The following is a 26,541-nucleotide window of genomic DNA, read 5'->3' on the forward strand; positions in this document are numbered from 1 at the left end:
CTGAATCATAGATTTCTTTTAATTCTCTAGCTTCTTGTTTTGTGGTGATGATCTTCTCCCTTCTAAACATCAAGGGTAGGCAAATTCGATAGATAGGAACTCTGGGAAGAGGGCTCTGCATCATCTCGTGCAGCCATGGTTAGCCAGCTGAGGAAAAAGGAAAGGCTGGGTTGATTCTGTCTGTTTCAAAGTGACCATTGGCTGAGACACAAAGATGACATGGAAGTTATGCAGGATTCTCCAGAGAGCCAGCAGCACAGCCAAAGATGGATGCCAGGTCACCAAGCTGGGTTATCTGCCTGAAAACATCTGCCTCACTACTAATCAAGAGGTGAAACTTCCAGATTTAAGGATCAGAACTTTATGCTTCCAAAATCTACCTATATAAGCTCCTCCTGAGCAGAAGCACATTGCTCCCCAGAAAGGGGTAACTCCTTCGGTTGTTATAAACCAATGCCACCTCAGAGGGAATGTTAATAGTTAATTAAGGATAAGATCCTATGAACAGAATGTGGAAACACATAAAGTGGGAAAAAGCAGATGGGTAAAAGGGCAGTGGGACATCTGGGTTGGGGCAGGCGGTAGAGGGTGCAGAGATGAACTTAAACTTCTCTCAAAGACCACAGGGTATATGGTATGTCTCACCATGTTCCTCTTCTCTTCTTTTGTACCCCCAACACCCTGTCCCAGCACTTATCAGCATTTGGCCCAACATGCTTCTCCATCTCTTGCCCTTTTTCCTAGGTATCAGGTATCAAAGGGATATTCTTGGCAAACAAGAAGGTGGAAGACCAGGTGAAGACATACATCACTTACAACAAGGGCAGAGACTGGCGCCTACTTCAAGCCCCAGATGTGGACCTGCATGGAAGTCCAGTACACTGCCTGCTGGTCAGTCACCCAGTCTCACATGAAGTCCACAGGGCAAGCTGGTCACCTGGGGATGTCCCATCAGGGGATTTTTTTTCATCAAGGGGTCTTAGGAACTTGGCTGGTGCTGGGCAGGGATTTCCCACAAGTCCCAGGGCGATGATCTCCGGGCTGACTGCCATACCACTTGGATGGAAAGTTCAGTTGAAACTCACAGGCTTGTACTTAGAATACACTATGTTCTCTAATTCTTAGTAAGATAAAGACATGTTTAAGAAACAGTGCCTGAGTTCCAGGGTTCTAGACAGAGCTCAGGAGTAGAAACACACCTGCGAACTGATACTGATACGAAATAATTTGATGAGTGTATGACAGATGTCAAGGTAAGCAGAAGTTGCCTTGCAAGCCCAGGAGAGATCAGGCTGGGGTGTCCCCATGGGACAGTGGTTAATCTGTCAGCATTCTCAGGCTGCCCAGTATGTGGAATATTAGGGTAGGCACTCTGGAGGACATAATAAATAAGTAATTTCCTCTGCCCTCAGGTGTGGCAGCTCTAAGGTGGGGAGGGAAGACAGATCATTAACAGTGAAATTCATGACCCTCAGTGCTGTCTTAGAGCAGACCTATGTGAGAAACTCTTCCAAGGCCCCAGAAATGGTTACATTTCTCCTGAGCATAAAAGTTGCCTTTTGCCATTGCTAAAAAGGTTTATTACCAACTTACCATACTGTAAACATTATGTTAAAAACCGGGATTATGGGGACAGATAGGGCCTTTCCTTTCCCTTTTTTTTTTTTTTTTTTTTTTTTTGTTTTTCCTGTAGATTTTAATCTAACCCCCTCTTTTCTGCTGGTGTTCCAAGAAGATCAGAGACAAATGCACACCCACCTCCAGGAACTGGTCACAGTGTGGATTTCCTTTTTTCCTAGACCTTACCCGTGGCTTCATCTTATTTTCTTAGCCTAATTTTCTCCTTTCCCCAATATTATCATTCTCTTGTTTTTATTTATTATATAGGATACATCTCTATAAATCCCTCATCCTTTTTAAGAACACCCAAATAAGGATAAATAAGAAAATATATTTCTGTTAGTTTTAGACAATGTCTTCAAACATTCTAGGTAAAATTCAAGTAACATTATAAACAGGAATCAGATAATAAAGGAGAAAGAGAAGCAATCTGGTTGAAGAACAGTGTAGGGGGCCTGGAGACTGTTCACTTAGCTTCCCCTCTGCATCCCTCCCAGTGGCCGCCTATAGCTCTAAAGAGCTGGATGTCATGGTCAAGATCAGAAACAAGGGAAGGTCAGGATCATTCTGTGGGAAGGAATGGTCAGGGAGGCTTCATGAGGCTGACTATGGACTGGACCTTGATGGATGGGGCAGAGATGAAGGGAGGGGAGGCCTACAGTTGTGATGGGGGCAGCTTCTGACATGAGCATACCCCCTGCCTCAGGCAGAAATGTCTCCTGCCCAAATTTTAATGGGCAGCTCTTTCTGGAAGCCTCATCTCTGGTGGGGCAGGGGTGTGGGTCAGAAGTTGGCTGGAAGCTGTTTTCTTCTCTGTTTCAGCCCTTCTGCTCCTTACACCTGCACTTGCAGATCTCTGAAAATCCATATTCCTCAGGAAGAATCTCTAGCAAGGAGACAGCCCCAGGACTCGTGGTGGCTACAGGTAAGAAAGACATTCCCTGTGCTTCTTTCTCCCTGACTTCTGGAATACATTTATCACTTCTTTGGACTCATTTGACCATTTTGGTGACAGTGATGAGCACTCTCCCCAGGAAATAGGCAGGGTCATGGAACCCCAGGGCCAGTCTCGTGACCCAGGAAAAGAGCTCAAGACACTTGTAACTTCTAGGTTACCTGCATCGCACACAGTCACAGAGCTGTCCCCTGTGCTTATTTAGCAAGAGGCCAGAGTTCCTCTCCAACTAAACTGACGGATCAGAAAGCTTGTTTGTCGTAGGGAATTCTCACTTTAAGACACCTTTGGTATATGAACTTGCCAGCTCACCAAATATAAGTTGGGGTAGTTTTCTCTTTACACAGAGGATTCTTTGCAAAGGCTTTCGCCCCAGAGCTGTTTTTAATCAGGAGGTCTCTGGTGCATGTAAAGGTTTGTTTACACATGGTTAACCACTTGGCTGAGAGCCTGGGGGAAAGGGCAGAAGAAACCTAAGGTTGCATTGTTGGAACCACTGTCCACTGAACATCAATCAGAAATGAAGATAAAGCAACTCTGAAATGAAAATGAAGGTGTCCGGGGAATGTGCTCTGATTAGCCTGCGTCTGATTTCCATGCACCTTTCAGGAATACGTTGGTGGCATAAAGCAAGGCGGGCTTCTCATCTCCGAAGTCAGAGCTCTGGTGTTAGGCTTTTCTCTAATGAAAGCAGATAAATTCACACTGACTCCCTGAGATGGTACATTCTGTCTTGTCTCGTCAACCTGAAATTCTGGCTCCTAGAGTCACTGCTCTCTTAAACACAACTTCCTTCCCTGTGCCCCCAGTGGCAGGAACTTTGAAATGCCGTTGGGGACTGACCACGTGGATGAGATTTGCAGTGAGTGTAGTCCTTGAGCATTCTGGGTCCTTCTGTCAACCCCGTAGGGATTGAATCCCCATATTGAACACCACTGGCTTCAGGACAGGCTTCAGCCCCGGTTAGTAAGAGATGAGGGCAGGTTCTGTTGCTGTTCTGGCTTGGGGAGTGATCCCCACGCTCCTTAATTGAGTCAGACCTCCCAACTTGCGGGTTGGACACCCTGGCTTGGAGTAGAAGCAACATAGAAAACAGTAATCCAAAAAAAAAAAAAGAAAGAAAGAAAGAAAGAAAACAGTAATCAATAATGAAAGTTAATGTTATTTAGTATGCCAACTGTATAGCCAGGCATTGTCCTGTGTGACTTAACCACTCTGAACTTCAGTGTTTTCAGTGGCAAAGTGTGGTTGACGGTATTGACATAACAGAATTGAATTGTTAAATGAAGAACTGCATTTAGGGTCCTCGGACAGTGCCTGGGACATGTCGAATGCTCAGTACACATTAGCTCTTACCATCGGTAATATTACAGAAATTTAACCCTGATCTTCTCGTGAAAATCAGAGATAGGAGAGTATGTCCACAAGATCCGGAAGAGTGCTCAGAGCGTAGTGAGGTGGGATTAGCTGTAGATTTTACCTGAGACTATCATGCGCCCTTAAATTAGTCAAATGTTAAGTCTTTATAAATGAACAAACATGGATACATTAAATAAACATTTGTTTTTGAAAGTTTTTGTCCATGGACACCCGACCCTTGACCAATGCGGGGGTTCAGAGTGCCAATCCTCCTGTAGTCAAAAATCCACGTATAATATTTGGGTCCCTGAAACTTTACTAATAACCTGCTGTTGACCAGAAGCCTTACCAATAATATAAAGTCAATTAACACATATTTTATATGTTATATGTATTGTATACTATATTCTTACAATAAAGTAGACTAGAGGAAAGAAAGTGTTATTAAGAAAATCATGAGAAAGAGAAAATCCATTTACAGCACTATACTGTATTTACTGAAAAAAAAAAAAAATCACAAGTGGACCCACAAAGTTCAAATTCATGTTGTTCAAGGGTCAACTGTATATCAGAATTTACCAATGCCTTTTACTCTGCGCTTTGTAACTCTTATAACTTTGTGTGGCTCCTTGCCATACAAATGTCGCTGGGGCATTGGGAGGGGTGTAACACAGCTGAAGCAATCCCAATGGAAAGCCAGCCCTAGATCGCTGGCACATGCCTCCTCATGCCTGGCTTCTCCTTACCCTGCTCACCAGCTCTCCCTGAGAGGTGGTTCGCTCGCAGGAAAATAATTATGAAGTCAGGCAAGGATGTCTTCAGTGGCTGGCATGGAGCCTGTCTCTCCAGGGCCCTCTCACACATCCAGTCATTTCACCTGCTTCTGGGCGTCCGTGACCCTGGGCTCCATCCCTTCTGCTCCCACCTCCCCCTGCTCTCACCTCTTCCCCTTTGCTCTGAGGTGTGGTCTCAGGGGAGCTGCGTGGAGGCCAGGATTCATCTCTAACTCCTGTTGAGGCCATCTCAGAAGGCAGATGGAATTCCGGTCCGGAGAGTCGGAGAGTTGCTTTTAGCCAACAGGTGCACGAGGGTTCTAAATATTCTTACCACTGTGCTTTGAAGCTAGGCATTAAGACCCCCCATTTTCACAGTGCCTTACAGCATGTGAAGCTTTTTCTGTGTCTCAACTACACAACAGCTCTACGACACCGAGAAGGTGTTGACTCTTCTCAGTCTACAGATGAGGAACTGGGGGATGAAGAGGAAGAGGTGTTGGGCCCACACCAGTCCTCACTCGGACTCCAGTTCTCTTCTGTCCTGCCAGCCCTGGTCCTGAGTCCCTTCACACGCCTGCCGCTCGCTACCCCTGGCTCCCTACTGGGCTTCCCAGAAACTGAAGCTCCTTGGAGGCACATTCCTCCCTCCAGGGCATTGAGCACTGTCTGCTTCCTCTTTCCTCGAGCCCCTAATCCCCTGAATGGGTGTCTGGGCTGGTGAGAGAAACATCTCTTACTCCAGAGGACTCTAGAATTCTCTCCCTCTCTTTATGCTTTTTATTTTTGCCCCCCCCCATATGTGTTTAACTAAGGAGCAGAGAAGGATAGCCCTGAAAGGAAATGGGAGATTTTACAAGTTGTTTAAAGCTGCCAAAAAGGACAGTGGAACCTCCAGGATTTACCAGCTAAGCCATTGGTGAGAGAAGCTCTGTGTTCCTCCCTGTGTGTATCCTTTCTCTCTCTCATTGCACCACTTAAGTGGGGAACAGCTACCTCTTCTTCCAACCTGACCAGAGACCGCTTCGGGGAGCCTCCTGGTTTCACTTTAGCCGGTGAGGCATGTTCTTCAAGTCTTCCTTCTCTGACACCAGAACCCAAATTATTCCTATCTGAGATTTCCCATGGGGCCACTTAAGGACTGCCCACGTTCTAAGAGCCAAGTGTCCTGCATACATCTTTTCTGTTCCTCCCTCTGGGAACAAACGTTCTGGTTTCTGTGGTCAGCAGCATTTCTTTCAGGGCTCCTTTCAACTGACAGAAGATATTTCCAAAAACAGACTTCGCTGTGAGCCTTAGATTCTCATTACCACAAAACCTCCAAAATCAGTCTGGTGGAACTTTGAAAGGGGCTTAGGGAGTTGACAGAACCAGCTCCTGCAGAGGCTACAGGGTAATGAGACAGGCCCTAAGAAGCCATGACGGGGACAGCAGATTCCAGCTCAAGAGTGACTCTGCCCCTGCCTCCATCTCTTGCTCTCTACTGTGTCGATAGACATTACTGATTGATCACCATGCTCTGTTCTTTTGAAACCAAATCTGGCTTCAGAATCCTTCTTAGCAGGCAGCCATCACCAAACGATGGGAGTTGACATTCTCTGCCCCATCCCTCTTTTCTTTCTTCATCTGTGCCTTCCAGAAACTGTTCTGGAAAGTTGAATTCCAGATTCCAGACAGATCTCCACAGAGCTGCTCACTGTGCCTCTCCCGGCTCCTCTCATACCTACTGCCTGAGCTGTGAGCCCTGGGGTTATTTTTGGAAGCCTGAGTGTCAAAACAAGTTGGCTAGCTATGTGCGCCCTGGTGCTGATGGGAGCTTGACAAGCTGTAGCCTGGCTTTAATTTCTCATTTTGAAACATTAAATGTCAGGAGCTCAATTAACATTTTCATTATTGCATTTTTATTGTGCTCTTATTTAGGCTACAGATGTGTAGGAGCTAACATTCCTTTCCTGCTATTTTTAAAGAAAAAAAATATCAGCCAAAATGATAAATTCTTACATCTTTAGGGTACTTTCCTTGTTCTTGATACCTCCCCAAATGCTCATCAACATCGGAACATGATGTAATCATTTGTTGATTCATTCATCCATTCCACAATTATTTATTAAGCAAATGACTACTACATTTGGGGCACTGTTCTGGGCTCTGAGGTGGGGGAGTGCCCACGGGGTATCATTGGGCAATGTAGGTAGACTAGAAAATCTTGATCACTAACTTTTTTTAATGAACGTAATCACAAGGTAATTTTGTGCAAGGGGAAGAAAAAGAATAGGAAAGATAGAATGAAGGGGTGATACGATGGAGGCAGTTAAGATCAGCACAAACCAGGTGCCACCTTCTCCTGTCATCCTTGATGGCCATGATCTGCTGACTATGGTCATTTTATTCTGGGCACCCTGTAAACTTGGTTACATAGTCTATAATATTGGGTCATAAGACTGCCTGGTACTCAAGAGACAAGTGGACATGTTTAAGTTGACTACAACTCACATGTATACACATGGACCCACACACAGGCACACACACAGACACAAACACCAGTTTTCCTTAGGTTACAGTTATACATGAGGAGGAAGGTTGACCTTCGGCCCACCTGCTGCATGCATGTTTACTGTTCCACTCTTTGCCACCTTCAGGGAGCTCCTATCACGATCAATTTTAAGAGACTGTTGGTAACAGCATGAATTGTTCAAGAGATCCAAGCTCATTAATATTGAGTCTTCGAGTCTTAACCATTTAAAAACGCATTCCTGTCATATTATTTACTTTGGTTCCCATATTGTTTTTTTCTTCTTGCTGGGTTTTTGATATGGCACCAAAAAAGCACTACACACATCAACTTTATTTTTATTTATTTTAAAGGAATTCTTAACAATTAATTAATCATTGTTTTTAGTAGTTTCTACACCCAACGGGGAGCTCAAACTCATGACCCCAAGATCAAGAGTCACATCTTTTCTGACTGCGCCAGCCAGGCAGCCCCACATCAACCTTAAACATAACTTGGAAAACCTTAACTCTCTGCCGCCTTCCCCCCAAGTCCCAAATCAGCAATTACAAACGATCTGCTTATGTTTCAGGGAACATTGGCCCGGAGCTCTCATATACTGATATTGGTGTGTTCATCTCTTCTGATGGGGGCAACACATGGAGACAGGTAACTGGGAGAACTGGGGCAGGGATGAGGCATTTAGGGCAAGTTCTGCCAACATCTCTTTTTTCCTGTAAATTCTCAGGCTCAGTATGACTGTGGTTGCAAAAAAACATGGAAGAAGCTGTTCAGTTTGGTCCATTTTTGCTGACAAATGGGCAGTGGGGTAAAATGAAAGCATTGGGCAAGGAACAGGAAGAACTGGAATTTTTTCATTTTTTCCATTCTTTCATTCAGTGTAAGTATGGGACAGCCATTGGATGCTAAGTACTCTGCTGGTTTCTGGGGATACAACTGATGAAATGATTCCTATCCCTAATATGCTATGGATCTGGGTAGATGGGTCCCTTTACCTTGCTGGATCTGTTTCTTTATCTACAAGATGAGCGAGTTGGAATATTAAAAACACAAAGCTGTGGAAGTCTCTGGTGGGTTAAGTATTATGTAGGCCCAACCTAAAGGAAGTATGAAACAGATTAACAGATACATATCTACATGAAAAATTAATTCAATTTTACACACATTTGTAGCACACTGTTCAATAGAACTTCCTGCAAGGAAGGAAGGAAATGTTCCATGTCTATGCCATCCCATGTGGCTATTGAACACTTGAAATGGGGCTAGTGTGACAGAGGAACTGAATTTTTTATTTTATTTTAATCAATTTAAATTTAAATAGTCTCATGTGGCCACTGTATTAAACAACACAGATTTATACAGTGTCAGCTAGGTGTCAAGTACAAACCTGAGGAGGTAATTGAATATTTTGGAGTCCCTTTCTTCTAGGAGTTCAAAATTAAGTAGAGAAAACAGCTTCATAAATAACTAACTATAGTTTAGAATGATTTTTTTAAGACAGAGAGTGCCCATGAGCAGGGGGGACAGGCAGAGGCAGAGGGAGAGAATCTTAAGAATTTTAAGAGAGTCTTATGTGGGGCTTGATCTCATGACCCTGAGATCATGACCTGAGACCGAATCAAGAGCTGGATGCTTAACTGACTAAGCCACCCAGGTGCCCCTGATATTTTAGTGGCATTTTTAGCCTGCAGGGAAAAGGGAGGAATTGATTCTACTTGAGGAAACTGGGGAAGACTTCACAAGAAGAGTTGACTTTTCACTAAGTCTGAAAGGTGAGAAGGTTTTCACCTGAGGAAGATGAAGGAGGAGCACTGAACATCTTGATGCAGGTGTGACCACCGTCTACTATCTAGCTGGACAAGTTCCAGTTTTGGATCTCTTAGTGAAGCTGTCATCACCGTCACCAGCATCACCATCATCACCCCCATTGCTACCACTGTCGCCACTACCACTATCAGAAGAAAAATTTACCAAGCCCACCAGATGCAACCAGCTATTTTAAGTACTATAAGGCATACAACAAAGAATAGTTAAGGTTCCTACCCACGGGCCATAATTAGGTAGATGAGGAGCAGACACATCAGAACATATCTTCAGAATATAAGATAATCTCTTAAGTGTCAAATGAGGATGGAAACTGGAATATCAACTCTTCTGGTACAGAAACTCCCAACAACAAACCATTGTCTCTCCAGCTCAAGAAATAGCTCACCTGGCCGAGTGGCCACTGCAACATTCCTTCCTTGTGTTGCCACTACTTTGGTTTTCTTTTTCTTTTTCCAGTTAGTTAGGGATTCCAGTTTCCACTCCAGTTTTGCACAGGGCAATTGTTCGCAGTGGCCAGAGTGATCGAGAGGAAAGTGAAAAGTGAATGGTGTCCCTGTCTTCCCCATGCTGAGACTCTTATACTCCTCATCCACAGACTTCAATCCAGCATCTTCATTTTGTGTCTTATCACAGAGCCCACATTTGAGCTTTGGAGAGAAAACGCTGGCATTATAGGTTCAGAGTCCCTGTTTCTATTTGATACATAAATGAATCACCCTGAGGTCCTTTTTGCATTAAGACTACCATTAATGTGGACATTTTTATTTCCTTAAAAGGCAAATGTGAGAAAGGAAACCAGTTGAGAGGTTAGGCCTCAGAATCCATTTACTTTTTCTCTATGGTGTTCCTGGGGGCATATATACAGGAGACCCCATTCCTCCTAATCTCTCTCTTTTAAATAGACCTCCTTACCTTTTCTACTATGGTTCACTTAACACACCATCCCAACCTCTCCATCCAGACTGTAGGAAACACCTGTAGTGGTTAAGAGCCAGAGGAATTGTCCAATTCCGGTTTCCTCTAGAAATCTAAAGAAGGAGGTTGGTTTTCTTCTGCAGAAATGTTTTTTTCTGTTTCAGGTTGGAGATATGATAGTTATATATAATAGAAGCATCAATACATGTGGGATTACATCTGGAGTTCTCATTGCTCAGAGCCTAGCATCATAATAGGTGCTTAGGAAATGCCTCTGGTTAGATGGATGGATGGATCACTGAATGTGTGAATGAATGAGTAGATGGATGAATAAGTAAAGGACAAAGAGATGAATCAAGAGTGAATAACTCTAGGTCCCTTGAAGCACTGTGTTGCAATGTACATTCAGAGTAAAGATCCTCAAGGGTCAAACTTAGGCCTTCATCCACCTTGCATGGAAACCTAGGAGGTGGTGGCTCAGTGTAAGAAATTGGTCGTAATGTATACATTAGTGTCTACAGAAATATTCTTTACATTCCTAGATAGTTTATGAACAACACTGTAAGACACAGACCATTTACAAATTAGCAAAAATCTGCTTAGATGAGAAAGAAGAAAGAGCTGAGTAGTAACTTACTTGGATGCAAAGATGGGGAAACATTTTTGAAGTCATATTTTCTTTTGTGTTATCTAGCTGTGCATCTTGTTATCTCAACTCTTTGTAGCACACTGGTTCATAGTACTAGTGGAGGGAGCCCTGGAAATGCCATTTGAGTGGACTTGGGAGAATTATTTGTTCTCTCCAAAGCCCATGTCTTCATCTATTAAGTGGGGATGATAGTACTTGCCAAACTACCTGATAGGGTTGTTGAAAAGCTCAGAACCTAGATGAAACAATGTGAAAGATTTTGTAAACTGTCAAGCACTATGCAAATGTAAGGTGTTGCTATGATTGTTGTTGTTGTTGTTGTTCCAGATCTTTGATGAAGAGTACAATGTCTGGTTCCTAGACTGGGGTGGCGCCCTCGTGGCCATGAAACACACACCTCTACCAGTCAGACATTTGTGGTAAGGACAGCTCCCTACCCTATTAATGAACAATTTTTTAGTGGAAAGTGTTGGAACAAGTTTTTCTGCATGACTTTGCACCCATTTACCCATTTCCTCTTTCATTAATTCATCCATCCTTCCATTTAATATATATTCCATCATCTAACTCTTAGGTAGCAGTGATAGGCCAGCAGATAATTTAGATGGGAAGTATAATGATTAGAGCAGGGTAGTAGGAATGGGGACTCAGATAAGCAGAAAAGACCAGGAATAAACTGTGAGTTCAAACAGCTGAAATTAGGAATCCAAAATACAGGAAATGAAAATTGCTGCAAGAAGAATGTTAGGTTCATATAGCAGACACAAAATTCAGTTCTAGGTAAGTTGTGTTTGCAATGTCTGTGAATGTTCAAGCAGAGATGATAATTTCTCAGGTATATTCATCTGAATGTCAGGACAGAGATCTGGGCTGACACTCCAAATTTGGAGTCATTAGCCGTCAGATGGTAGGTAAAGCCATGGCAGTGGGTTCAATGCCTCAGAAGAGTGGGTACAACAAGGAGAAACCAGTGGGACACAGTTGAGTATCAGCACAGAGGACAGAAAATAAATTATGGAGCAGACCAAGAAGAAGTAGACAAAACAATACAAACACAGGAGAAATGTTTTCATGGTTGCTGAAGAAAGGGATTATCAATAGCACCAAATTCTATAATCAGACCAAATTAGTTATGGAATGAAAAACAATCTAGGATTAAGCAATATAGAGGAGTAAAGGAGGTCATTAGTGATCTGTGTCAGAGTAGATTCAAAAGAGAAGTGGGATTGAAAAGTAGATTACAATAGATTTATGAATGATGAATGAATGAATGATAAGTAATGTAGTGAAGTGGGAACACTGTAGATAACTTTCAATAAAGTTGATTATGGAATGAGGTTGAGTGTGTATATGTAAGACCCTCCAGTGAGGACAAAGATCTGTGAGAATATATTTTGATGGTGATGATGAGAAAGATCTGTGAGAATATGTGTTGATGATGATGATGATGATGTTGATGATGATGATGATGATTCTCTTGTTTTTTTTGGCTTTTGGCAGGGGATGAATGAGTACAATGTATGTTTATACGCTGAAGGGGAAGAATTTCAGGCTTTAGATGCAGCAAAGTAAATATTTGAGAGTGAATATTTGACAGTAGGGGTATGCCAGCTAGAGTGCAGTTGTTGGGATGAACCATGAGCTGGAGGATGGACTCTGGCTTAACTCCCAGATCCTTGATTTTGGGAGACTAACACTTTTAAAGTCAGAGGTTTACTGGGAAGCATCAGATTGTAATCAGGAAAACACATAGGACTTCCAGGTGCCAAATTCAAGCTTCAGTCACCTTGGCAAGGACTCAAGAGGGTTTCTCTCAGTTATTAAGTTAAACCATATCATCTTGCCATTTTTGTTGGTCAAAAATGGTTAAATACATCAGTTTCTTAGAGCTCAAGCTAACATAAATCCCAGTGGTTTTTAATCTATCACTCTGTCTTCAGAGAGATAATGAGGTTAAATTTTTTTAAAAAGTGTATGGAGCCATTTGAAGGAAAAGTGCTCTATCAACTCAAGAATAAGCATATACAAGTTCTCACTGTTATTCTTTACCATCCTTTTACTACTGATTGTATACTTTTTGGGTAGAATCAGAAGTGTGTAATTACTTAATACTAATGATAGTCAGGAGTTTTTGAGGAATTATATTCCAGGCACCATTCTAAACCCTTTACATGAATTATCTCAGTTAGTTCTTTAACAACCCAACAACCTTATGTGTGTGGGTACTCTTTTTAATCACATATTTATAATGGCATTGAAATGCAGACATAATAAATTCCTTGCTCAAGGATACATAGCTAGTACCTAGCAGCACTAAGTTGGATCTCTGTTACAGATGTTCTTCTGTTTTAAATGAATTTTCCAGATACTTTAATGAGTACTCAGAGGCTTATCACATGGCCCCAGCTCTCTGGGAAGTCATAGTTAAGATAAGGGGCTTAGGTAGTCCACAGATCACCAGAAATCCAAGCAATGCCTGCTAAAGTTTGCTGGCCGTATATATTGCTGGGATCTTAGCAGAGCATGGAGTCCTGCCTAGTGTGTAAGGGGGTCTTCAGGTAGCTGCTGACATGAGAGTTAGTTCTTGAAAAAGGCTGCCAGGAGTCAGAGGGCTGATGAAAGGCAAGCCAAGGGGAGAGAGACTGTGACCAAAACCTGGGATTCAGGAAAAGCAGGGAGTGTTCAGAAAATATAGTTGATTGGAATCAAAGGTGGGAGTAAATTAGGGTGCATGGGACTCAGAAGAACTTAAATGCCGGGTTGAGCCTGTAGGTAATTCCTTCTTCTGCAAAGACCTGCCTCCTTGTGGAGGGAAGAGCCTCTCTATTGAGGACTGAATAGCACTTGTACTCTCAGACAGGATTACTTGACTCTTTAAACAAGTTCAGTTGTTTGTTTTTTAACCAAGAAAGGCAACATTTTTTAGCCCTTATTATGCTGTTCTAAGAACTTCCATTGATGTCTCAATAAGAAAATTGGTAAATGTCCTGAGGACAGATAGAGCTGAGCAGAATTCTTCCACTTAAGTCTCAAGAGAAGGGTGTGACAACCCCATCTCACACTTGACCATCACGCTCCTGCTCTTTCTCCCTCATTATGGTAGGAACCTAGTACTTACTTAGTGATTGATTTCTAGAGTCTTTTGCACAAACGTTTCCTTGTTCTAAGGAAAAGAGGAATTTGGTAGTGTTATTTCCTTCTGGGGATAGGAGAAGCAAGTATATCTGGCATGGAACAGAGGGATAGAGAGTTTTGGTTTTGGTTCATCTTCCATCCTTACACCTGACCATTCAGTCTGTTCTGTAGTAGTTTCTCACCCAAGACCTGATCATTTCCAAAAGGAGCATTTGTCTGGGAGTTTCTGGAGGGTAACCATCCAAGCTGGGAGAATTGTTTAATATTCTCTCAGGGATATCGAAGTAGGATAAAATCGTGCCTCTCTAAGTCAGGAGTACAAAGCCTTGCTCCATGAAATCTTTTTTGTTGGTAGAAGATGTTGGTAAAGCTCAGAAAAAATAGCTACATTCCCATTCAACTTCCTCTTACGATAATGTTAACACCTCCCTCCCTGTGTTTGCCTACTCCAACTTACAAAGTATTAAATGTGATTTTTCATACTAAGCTTTTGAGATAGAATTTTCTCCATTTAACGGATGTCGACACTGCCATTTGTCATAAATGCTACAAATGTTCCCTTGAACTTAACCACCACCCGTGATTTCTGCTTACTTGCCTACCTGTGAATGCCATTCTCTGAAATAATCTCTGCAATGGTTAAAGCCAGCTCTCGAAGCTGTGTGTTAGAACACAAATAACCCATTCAAAAATTCTGCTTTGCACTTCTCTTTCAAAGGCTAAGTAAGTGTTTTGGAAGGACTTAACCATACCATTATCACCAGTGTTCCTTATGAAATTCTGGACTGATTTTTGTCTCATGCATATAAATTGCAAGCTTGTGAAACTCAAGCAGTTTCTTCATCACCAGTGGCTTCTAATTAAGTTACAACCTTCAAGGTAAAAAAATAGCTCATTTTAAGTGAGAGAAAAGTTATCAGTTCATTGTTATTTTCTGGGTAGGCCTCAAACTGACATTATATTTAACACAGATGTGTATATATATTTGCATAGAAAAAAAAGCCCCACACCAGCCTACCCACTCTTACACAAGGGTATAGTGGTTCTCGAATTTAAATAATAGCTACATTGCCTTTCAGAGAAAAGAGGAGTCATAATTGAAAAGCTGAGGAAATGTTAGCTAGACTAATAAGGCATGCTGTTTCCCATAAACTGAAATGATAGGTAGCTAGATACACATGACAACAAAACAGCATACAAATGAGCCCATCTATTTGTGACCGTGTACATTTGGATGCGTAGAGATTAGAACCTAAGTGCTGTTTCAGGTAAGCCCTCCATCCAGTGTTATCTTTAGACCATGAATGCATTAGGGTGAAATGAATAATGGAGCCCTATGGAATGCAGTGCTCTAATGAAGACTCACAATAGACAGAGCTACTAATTGGTAGGTAGACAGGGGTCCTACCGCTTACTTAGCCTTGACAAGCTGTCAGTGTCTCCTTTCAGTAAGATGTTCTTGGAAACAGGAAATGAAATATCACCTGGCCCTTTGTGTTCCTTTTGTTTTCTAAAAATGGTGGTGAGCATTGGTGTCTTGTCCAGAGGCACATTCTCATGCAAACAGTAGTCCTAACCAATACATGCCTCTGAAAAGGGAAAGTGCGTGTGCTGTTGTGAAGAACTTCCAGGTCTCTAAAAAGAACTTCCAGGTCTCTGATCAAATAAGATGGAGTGATGCAACTAACCAAAGGGAGGAATACTGATTCCCAGTGACCACTATAACTCTATTTCTGTGCTAGAGACTTCTGGGAGGACTTAGCTATCCTTGGAAGATTCTGTTCCTTTTAGTGGATTTGATGTCAATGTAATAAAGTCATAGATGCTGGAATAAGAAAGGGTCTTAGAGAATGTGTAGTTTGGCTTCACACCTAGCGTAGCAGATACTTCTGTGACACCCAGAGGATCACCCTCCTTCACCACAATGGTACAGGGCTGAACAACTCGTATATACCCAAGACAGAGTTCCCATCTCGTATAATGGCTGTAGCTGTTAGAAAGATTGTTTTTATGCTGAGCAATAGTGAATCTACTTATAATTAATGTCCATTAGTATCTGTTCTGCTACCCAGAGCTATGCTGAGTAAGTCTGATCTAGCATTCCACATGATTTTTAGAGCTAGAAGGGACCTCAAGAGATCTCTTTGTCTAATCTTCTGAGTTTTGGAAAATGATCAGATATCATTTGATCTCAAGACAGATTTTATGCATTTATGCATTCATTCCTAACACACTGAGCATAAATTATCTATCCAGCATCAGCTTAAGGGCTGGGTTGTAAAAGTGAACAAGACAAAAAACTTGGAAGCTTAAATTCTTGTGCACAAATATTTGTTCTCTTTAGAACAGTTGTGAGAATGGAAATATTTTCTCCTTTATTTTATCTGTATTTTTCATTAATATCTTTATGCATCCAATGACTGATTTCTTTCACAGACATTTCCCCTTTTCAGTTGTTAAAAAATAGTTTTTTTAATATGTTTAACTACATCTTTCTTACTAAAAAGAATTAAAAGGCAATGGTAATTAATTCAGCTCTGTTCTTCCTTTCCCTAAGCTCTCTTCAATTCATATAACCCATTTCTAGAACAACCTGTTTTTTACCTTTAATCACATTGTTCGTCAGTTTCTCTACAATGATTGTAACTAAACATAGTATTTAGGATTTAGTAGAAGGATAATTTCTTCTATTATGCATGCTATCTATCTGTGAACACATACTAGATTCACAGTGGCTTGATTACCTCTCACAATAGTGTCATTTTTAGAAAAATAACTTAATGATTGACAGTGACCCCAGTTGTTTTCAGCCTGAACTTATCATTAGTTACTCATTTCTCTTATCTGGATGTGGGGCTTTTTTTTCTTTCTAGGTAAACATTCTGCTTTAAGTTGGTCCTACCTTATGAGCAACTTCCAAATCTATATTCCCAACTTTGATTACTTCCCAGAAATTTGGTTCCCTCCATCTAAAGTTCTCCTTGACAGTGTGTCACAACATGGAAGTCCAAAAAGCATCTAAACCTTGAAGTGGACCAAATAAAAACAAGCAAAAAGCTTTGCTTCTCCTGTTCTTCCCATTTCTCCATCTCAGCTGCTTAACCATAAAAATCTATGTTGTCCATGATTTCTTACTTTCGCTCAAACAAAACCTGTGTACATTTTATTACCAAATCCTATTGACTTCACTTATAAAAATATCCTTTCCATCTCTTTCTTTTTAGACTACTGTAACCTTTACCCAGACCCCTTTCTACATAGGTCTCTTACAATTGTTACTCTCCCCCAGTTCATCTCCTTGTATTCACTTTGAATCTTGAGAATCTATTCCCCATAAAGAAATGAAAATTGTGTTTTAAAGTTTAAATCAAAACATACCTCTTTCATTTCAGCTGGAAACAAGGTCCCTTATACTCTGCCCAGCCTAATTTTCGGACTCCATTTCTTTCTACTAATCTACTTTCCCACTGATCTACAGCCACTGACCGTCTTTCTGCCCTTTCCACACAGCAGCTTCCTTTCACACTACATCTTCCCTCTGGAATGGCTCTCACCTGGGTCTTTGCATAGTTTGTTCCTTATTATCCTTCAGATCTCAGTTTATTTATTTATTTATTTATTTATTTATTAGAAGATTTTATTTATTTGAGAGAGGGCATGTGAGTGAGAGTGCAGAAGTAGGGGAGCAGCAGAGGGAAAGGGAGAAGCAGACTCCCTGCTGAGCAGGGAGCCTGTTGTGGGACTCAGTTGAAGGACCCTGGGATCATGACCTGAGCCAAAGGCAGATACTTAACTGACTGAGCTACCCAGGCACTCCCTGATCTCAGTTTAAATGTCACCTCTTAAAAGACAACTCTCTTGAATTTTCAATACAAAGTAGTCACTCTCTATCACTCTCTATCACATCACTCTGTTTTAATTGTCTTCATGACGTGTATTTATAACTCATATTTTCTACATCTCATATTTTTTAAATAAGTATTTTCTTCTTTTTTAAGATTTTGTTTATTTTTCAGAGAGAGAGAGAGAGAGAGAGCACAAAGCAGGGTGAGCGGCAGGCAGAGAGAGAATTAGACTCCCAGCTGAGCAAGGAGCCCAATGTGGAACGCAATCCCAGGCCCTAGGATCATGACCTGAGCTGAAGGCCGATGCTTAACCAACTGAGCTACCCAGCCTTCCCACAACTCATATTTTTTAATCTATTTGTCTGAATGTTATTTGTCTCCTCAAGTTAGAATGTAAGTTCCACTTGAGCTAGAGCCTGCCCTTTCCTGTTCACCACTAGATCCTTTGAACAGAGGCCACTGCCAGACCGGGCACATAGGCATCAACAAATATTTGACAAAGGAAACTTATTTTATTTTGATTTTATAGTCTTGTCTTGCCACTATTCAGAGATCCATTAGAACTTTACATCTGTCTCTCTGAGTAGTGGCAAACCACTTTCACTTTCACCTATGGACTTAACAAAGAATTCTCAGTTCCTTTGTCTCTGCCCTCAAGGAGCTACTGCACTGAGATGGGGGAAAAAGGTGCATCCCTTGGGGATACCATTCACTATAGTTACTTCAGAGCATTAAAGAAAACTTCTCGCAATCAGAGAAGTCTAGCTCTCACAAATGGCAGGCCGTGCAGACCCAAATTTCTGATACCTAAGAGATTAAATTTTCTCATGTCATATTTTGTGGAGTTTGTTTAGAGAGTTTTATTTTGTTTTGTTTTTAATAATTAACTCACAATTTTCAAGAGTTAGAAATTACTGATCTCATAAAATCACCTGCATGGCACAGTCCTGAGCTTCCAAGTGGTTCGTTGACCCTAAGTGAAAACCATGGGATCCATTCCTCGCCCTGGCTCTGTAGGGCTGTCTCCTTGCTTATGCCTCTAAACATGGGTTATAATAGACATTGGGCTTCAGTTACTCTGTACGCTAGCTTTCCCACCTGGGTTTTGGCATTTCTTAGTTTTTCTTCTCATCTCATTCTTCTATCTGACCCATGCTGCTTCTCCTTCCATATGAATTCAGTTCATACAACAGACCTTATCTTCCACTTTTTCTTTCTAACTTGGCCTTGGCTTTTCCTTGGCACCTCCATCTCAGAGCTAGAAGGTTGTGATAGTCGCTCCTTGTCTACTCTGTGGTATTTTGTCTTTTCATTGTACAAAGTAACAGTGACTATCTTCTGCCTCATTCTCAGTGGCAGTGGCATGAAGGCTTCTCCTTCCCTGGGATGCTCCTAGTACCCACTGCTGTTTACTCTGAGAAGAAAGGACAGAGGCCTTCAACTCACTTTGGCTTCTTCCTATCAATACAGTAACTAGTTTATCCTAAGTGACCCACACAGAAAACTAAACAAATGATTTCTTATCTCCTAGGCTTCTCTCGTAGTTAACTATTTAGTGGCCACAGCATATTAAAAAAAAAAAAAAAACTATGATTATTTTAGGAACCAAGTAGATCCATGGCAAGAAAGGTAAAGTCCATTCCCAGTCATGCTTTTGTTTTCCCTTTTACGATAAGAAACTCATTTTAAAGAAAAACCATTCAGATCTGCCCAACATTCTCTGCGTCAGCTTGATGGTTATGTAAGCTTCAGCCTATAAAAAAAAAAGTCTGAAATGACCAAATTCTTTAAGAAGTTAAGACAGTATTGTTAACTGTCATCATGTTGTACATTAGATACCTGGAATTCGTTCCTCTTGCATAACAGAAACTTTGAACCCTTTGACCAACGTGTCTTCATTTCTCCTTCCTGCCCCCACCCTGCCACCCCTGTTTGATCAAACCAGATTGATTGTGGCGATCTTTTCACAACATATACATATATCAAAATATTAAGTTGTACACTGTAAATGCATACAATTTTTACATGTCAAAAATAAGTCAATAAAATTACTTTAAAAAAGTTAAGACAGACACCGATAATTTGTGAACTCATAAAACCTTAATGTCAGACTGTCTGCTTTCTTTTTTTGGTGAATATAGACTTAGGTATGCCACAAATTAAAAAAAAAACATATTAAGAAAGTATAAGATAGAGAAAGCATGCTTCAAAAAAAATGGATGGATTGGAAGAGTGTGGCAAATCATTCTTTCTTTTGTTTATTTATTCATTTAACATTTATATAGTGCCAAGGATGTTCCCATTTTTCTGCTAGGTACTAGGAATGCAAAAATAAATAGTATGACCTTTGACCTCAACTCAAAGTTTACTGGAAAAATCAGACATTTATTTATTAAATATCAGGTAAGAAATATTATAATAAAGATGTATGGGTGGTTTTAAGGAGTCATTCGAAAAAGCAGACATATATGACCAGTGAACTCCCAAGATTATACTTTTGAATGGGTGGTTTTAAAGTCCATTAAGAAGTCATCATTCAGCATTATTAAGGGGAGAAGCCTACAGAGTTCCTACAGTTGAACTCAGAGAATCCTGAGTTACGGAGTCAGGGAAGAATGAAGATTTAATTTAGCCAAGAAGGATCTCAGGGACTGAAGCAAGTAAAGCTGCCTTGGGGAAGAAGGAAGGTCAGGTACTTGATAATATCAACAAAGGGGAAAAAGCCAGCACTCAAAATTGCCCCAGTCTCCTCCACTAGTAACACTTCCCTTTAAAGAGTTTCAGGTGTTATAACCACAAAGGGCTGGACCTTTTCTTGCCACTGGACAAAAGTTGGCACAGCATTGCCTGGTTCATCTTAGACACTCAGCACTCATCTCTAAAAGCTCCTGAAAGTGGCACTGGGGAGGGAAAATGATCCTAGCATTCATTCTGAACAAATAGGAAATGTTTTTTTTGTTTTTTATTTTAAGTTTGATCTGAAAGGCACACACCTCCCCTCTCTTAGGGTACACCCTGCACTACTCTATTTCTCTGTGTCAGAAACTCCAAGGACTGAATTGATTGTGCTGTAAATTGAACCTTGGGTTCCATTCTGATTACTTGAAACGTGATACTATCCACTCAGCCCTCGTGTTTGGATTGGTTTTGGTTGTTTTTTGATTCTAATATGTTGAAATATTTCTGCATCTCTGGTGCGGTCTCAGCCTGGGCCAGGAAATGTAGTTTTGATCAACTCTCATAATAATGTGGGGAGACGTTAAAGGTGAGTACCTATTGATAATTCAGACTGCCAGAAAGTGAGATGCAGAAGAGACTTTAATAACCTGAAAAATGGTTGCAAAGGAGTGTGGTTTGATTTTCAGCTGTCTCTTCCCTGTATTTGTTTCTAACCCAGGGTGAGTTTTGACGAGGGCCACTCCTGGGACAAGTATGGCTTCACTTCGGTTCCTCTCTTTGTTGACGGGGCTCTGGTGGAGGCGGGAGTGGAGACCCAAATCATGACGTGAGTACTTATTCTGCTGTGCTGATAGGAGCCTGAGATATGGGTTCTTTCTCCGCTGAGGCCGCAGGTTTTCCTGGGGAACCCCAAAACATTCCAATCTGGTCCCTAGTTTCCTCATCTGTAAAGTGGAAGTATATGTTCTTATACCCACCAACTCAGAAAGCTACTGACAACATCTAAAAAGCTAGGCTCTTAAGTGACCAGTTGCTTCTAACAGTATTTAGGATATTCTAACAAATTTCCATGTATCCAAAATCCAAGCAAACAGAAAGCTTCAGTCTTTAGACATGGCCTGTTTCTTTCCAAAATGGTCCAGTAGGGGGCAAGGGACAGGGACAAGTATAACAAATAAAACAGCCAACATACTGGAATAAGGGAATATTTTAAGGGAAACTCCTGGAGTCTGTGACATACACACACACACACACACACAGTTGTCATTTTACATTTTTCTCTGTTCCTTTACACCGAGAATAGATGATCTTTAAGTTATAAAAATCCTCAGAGTGTTTTCTGAATATTAAAGAAAATTTTAATGATTTGGTACTAGTTTTTAAAAGTTTTGTCTCCCCATGTCCTCCCCATGTCCTCCATGTTATTTGTTATGCTCCACAAATAAGTGAAACCATATGATAATTGACTCTCTCTGCTTGACTTATTTCACTCAGTATAATCTCTTCCAGTCCTGTCCATGTTGATACAAAAGTTGGGTATTCATCCTTTCTGATAGAGGCATAATACTCCATAGTGTATATGGACCACATCTTCCTTATCCATTCGTCCGTCCAAGGGCATCTTGGTTCTTTCCACAGTTTGGCTACCGTGGCCATTGCTGCTATAAACACTGGGGTACAGATGGCCCTTCTTTTCACTACATCTGTATCTTTGGGGTAAATACCCAGTAGGGGGAGATGGAGAGGAGAAGGGAGTTGAGGGAAATTGGAAGGGGAGGTGAACCATGAGAGACTATGGACTCTGAAAAACAACCTGAGGGTCTTGAATGGGCGGCGGGTGGGAGGTTGGGGGAACAAGGTGGTGGGTATTAGGGAGGACACGTATTGCATGGAGCACTGGGTGTGGTGCAAAAACAATGAATACTGTTACACTGAAAAGAAAAAAAAAATGTTATAAATGTTATAAAGTTGTTCAATTAAAAAGTTAAAAATAATCTTGAAAAAAAAATAAATGGTTTTATATCTGTAAAAAAAAAAAAAAAAAGTCTGTCTAACTCTAATTCCTAAAGAGCTGATCACCTATGTGTGTTTGTGTGCACATGGATACGTAGAGGTATATGGGGGGATGGTCACGGTAGCCCTCCACCAGCCAATACCACCATCGCCTCCTGCACTTTGCAGTGACTAGAGCATTGTACACCTTCATCTTCGTTGAACGGACTGAAGGGAGTCACTTGGCAAGATTAAGGAAACCTGCCATGTTGTGGGGTTGACACAGAGGGGCCCACAGAATACTTCTCTGCTGGTTTGAGGGAAGAGTGTGGTCTTCTTCCCCTAGGGAATCCTGCTATTCTTTGGGAAGCTTTGCATTCATGAATGTCTTTATAGTTTGAATCAGTCTTTTCCTGAATGAGACTTATGGGCTTTGAGGAGGAGGCAAATACAGGGCAAATGGCTAGTTTTGTACTTTCTTTTCCTGAGAGTATCAGTTTTAAAAAGTCTGTGACAACTGCAGCTGTGCAGTTTTGTCCAAGTGTCATAGTCTGGACCCCAACTTGACTTCTTTGCCATGTCCCACCTCTTTAGGTCCATTCTGACATCCAGAGTGTTGACTGGCCAGTCGTCTGGGCTTTCCAAGTAACAGAAAATACTCAGCTGTGATGAAAACTGGTGCATAAATTGGGGAGAACAAACAAAGGGACAAAAATCTCACCCCCAGTTTCAGGCACCTGAGCTCAGATTCTGTGCAATCCAGTAGCTATGACTTACCTGTCCGGTAGCTAGCCATGCTGGATCTTCATTTCTTCCTTTCTAAGATTGAATCAATCCTTCTGCTTCTTTTTAAAATGTTGAAATCCTAAAAATCTCCTTTTTAGCAAGTTTAGCAGAAGCCTGTAATGATCTCATGTCTATAGGACTTGTCTAGAGAAAAAGTCCAGGATTCCCAGTGCCCTCATTATTACAAAAAAGGTTTATAATAGAAAACCTGAATGGTTACACAAGAATGCCTTTAAAACATTTAGGACAAGTGCAAGAAAGAGTGATTTTAAATTCTCTTCTTTAATCCTCTCTGAATTTTCTAAATTGCCAGGGAAATATTTTCTTTGAACTCCAAGGGTGGTGAACGTGTCCTTTTAAAGACTGAACACTCATTTTTGAGCATCAGCTATGTTTTAGGTGCTGGGTTGGGTCCCAGAGCTCTGTGGTTGAAAATGGAAAGAAAGGATATCAAGCCCTAGGAAAAGCTGCTCTGATCCTCCCAAGGGGTATATTGCATTAGTAACTGATATCTGTAGATGTGCACCTGTGTTATGGGAAGACTTCTCTGGGCAGTTCTGTTGTAAAATGTGAGCAAGGATATCCCATAGAATTTGCTGCTCAGGATGTAAGGCTGTTTTTTGAGTTTCGTCCAGTACTTTCTTCCCATTTTCTTAAAATACACCTTCTATAGAATTGTCTCACCAACTAATTTCTAATTAAGGTTTCTGAATAAATAGACTCTTATTGTTAGGCTGAGAAATCACTTTATTAAGAGTTAACAATACTGTATGCAAGTGTAGCCGTATAAGCATAGACAGTATTTAAGATACAGCATATTATTACTGATGCTTAGAGCCTAAAGTTTCATCATTGGGTGGATACCCAGCAATAATGTGTAGCCTAAGTTCTGGATGTTTAAAGCAAGTATTGTAGGATAAATATTATTTCTAAAATACAAACAGTTTGGGATATATGTAGATATACCTGTATCATAAGTATATATATGCAACTGTATGTGTATACTGATGCACACACACACATACGTGTATGTACATACGGAGATAGGTAACAGAGATACAGTGAAAGAGAAAGCCCAAGGATTTAGGGTCCTGGCAAGATCTTTGTAAGGTTATACTGTAAAAGAATAATAATAATAAACCTTAAAAAATTATTGGTACCTATATGGTAAGGACTGTTCTAGAAGGACAAATCAGAAATTCCTGTCTTCATAAAGTTTGTGTGCTTGTGCATTAAATAAATGTGAATACAAATGACTCTATTATTTTACCTAGAATACTCTGCCAGGAGATCAAGATGTTTTCTTATAAATTCTGGGGTGCATATGAACTACTGGGAATACCACCATCTTTGTTCAGGAGGATCTCTGATAGGAGATAACTTTTGCAAATTATTTCCTGTCCTTTGTTTGGTCACTAGCTATAAAAAGAAAACCTTCCTCTTTTCTAGGACTTCCTGATACTGCCATCAAAGAGTTAAAGTATAATTTTAAATTCCATAAGGCAAAAGGTACACACATTCAAGAAGGTTGTATCGTTGGCCTGAATTTATTAAACCAGATGTCGCTGCTCATCACAGTCAAACCTGACATGGTCCTAGAATGCCCAATACTTGGGCAGTGAAGAGATACATATGGTTCTAAAGTAAGGTATTCCTTGCTTTTGTGTGAAAGACACATACTGGTCCCTCTTTTTTTTTTTTTTTTAAGCTTTCTCCTCCTCCTATAATAAGACTTTTCCTGCATCTTCTTGGGTGGAACCTCTTTAAACTCATTGCATGCTTCTCTTGGGCATTACTTTGAATAATATCCCATGTACACCAACCTCTATATGACCGGGCATTCCCTAGCAAGTCTAAGGGTACAGTTTAAATTCTGTGTTCATCTAATCTTAAATGGTAATAATTTTTTTCTCAGCTTCAGATGGAGTTTAGCTGGTCACATGGATATGAGGGAGATTGACCTCAGGGCCAAACCATTTACTGAAAAGACGAGATAGCACTCCTATTTTCCTTTCCTCCCCACTCTGACTCCGCAAGAGCAGGAAAAGAATTCTGCCCCCTTCTACCTTCTTCATCAAGATACTTCAAATGCTAGCAAGTAGAAAAAGAACGAGGGTAGAGCATAACTGTCTTACATAGAATTTGGGACAGACTGGTACTTGTCTTCTCATGAAATTAAGATGAGTTTGGAAGCAGTTGTCCAAGTATAAGCAATTCAGGCTGCCTGTTTTCAACTTTTTATTAAATCCAGAGTGTCTCCAGTATGAAAATGATCCAGATGTTGTCAGGGCTCTTCAGACAAACACAAGTGTGAGCCCTGGAAAGATTGTCATGAGGCAGTTTCTGTCTCTGCCTTAGATTTGAAAATGACTTTAAAACAAGGTGACCCAATAGGGCCAAGCAGAGCTATTCCCTCGTGGAATGACAATGACATGGATTGAAGTAGGAGTTCAAAAAACTTGATATATCCCCTAAGCACTATGAGGGCAAGGGGCCCATTTGGGGATAAGTCTGCTTACTCTTGGCCATTTAATCAAAAACTCACTCATGATAGCCTATTTGACTCTGTATTTTTCTCCTCATGGCTAACCCTGACTCTCTAGCTCAGCTATGGTCAGGGAGGAAGAAAGCCTTGCTCATTCTCACTAAGGTTTGATTGGCTTATCTCGTTACCTTCATTTGGAGGATTTAAATATTTATCAGTTTAGAATAGTTAATTTTATATGTCCTCTTGACAGGGCCACAGGGTACCTAGATAATTTGGTCAAACATTATTCTGCATATTTCTGTGAGGGTGTTTTTAGATAAGACTAATATTTAAATGGTAGACCTCCTAAAGCAGATTGCCCTCCCTAATGTGGGTGGGTCTTATCCCATCAGTTATAAGTATGAATAGAACAAAAAGTCTGACCTTTCCCTGAGCAAGAGAGAATTCCAACTGCCTGGCTGCCTTTGAACTAGGAGATGGCTTTTTATGGCATTTAATTCCAACTAAAAAAATCCATTCTTCCTGGGTTTCAAGCCTAGAACTACTCTTATCAGCTCTCCTGGGTTTCTAGGTTGCAGACTCACCCCACAGATCTTGGGACTTGTCAGCCTTCATAACTGTGTAAGCCAGTTGCTTATAGTAAATTATTTTTTCTCTTATATATATTTATGTACACACACACACACACACACACACACACACACACACACTTGACCTTTGAACAATACAGGTTTGACCTGCATGGGTCTAGTTACACATGGATTTTTTTTTTTTTCAATAGATATGGTACAGTACTATAAATATATTTTCACTTTCTTACTATTTTTTTTCTCTAGCTGACTTTATCATAAGAATACAGTCTATAATACATATACATAATATGTGTTCATTGACTTCATGTTATCGGTAAGACTTCTAGTCAACAGTAGACATACTAATAGTTAAGTTTTGGGGGAGTCAAAAGTAATACACAGAATTTTAGCAATGCAGAAGCTTGATGCCCCTG

At 40.8% G+C, this 26,541-nt stretch overlaps 1 protein-coding gene across 1 annotated transcript in view; it reads left to right on the plus strand.

Moving 5' to 3' along the window:
- The window catches only part of LOC111145125 (sortilin related VPS10 domain containing receptor 3), a 584,701-nt gene that overhangs the window by 486,761 nt on the left and 71,399 nt on the right, over nt 1-26,541 (plus strand). Inside the window, exons 10-14 of the mRNA XM_022499799.1 lie at nt 745-891; nt 2,443-2,545; nt 7,791-7,867; nt 10,938-11,029; nt 20,988-21,095. Coding sequence (XP_022355507.1) covers nt 745-891; nt 2,443-2,545; nt 7,791-7,867; nt 10,938-11,029; nt 20,988-21,095 — 527 coding nt within the window. The remainder of the gene's footprint in view (nt 1-744; nt 892-2,442; nt 2,546-7,790; nt 7,868-10,937; nt 11,030-20,987; nt 21,096-26,541) is intronic.

This window comes from Enhydra lutris, unplaced genomic scaffold, assembly GCF_002288905.1.
Source record: "Enhydra lutris kenyoni isolate GAN:26980312 unplaced genomic scaffold, ASM228890v2 scaffoldscaffold12, whole genome shotgun sequence".
Lineage (NCBI taxonomy): Eukaryota > Metazoa > Chordata > Mammalia > Carnivora > Mustelidae > Enhydra > Enhydra lutris.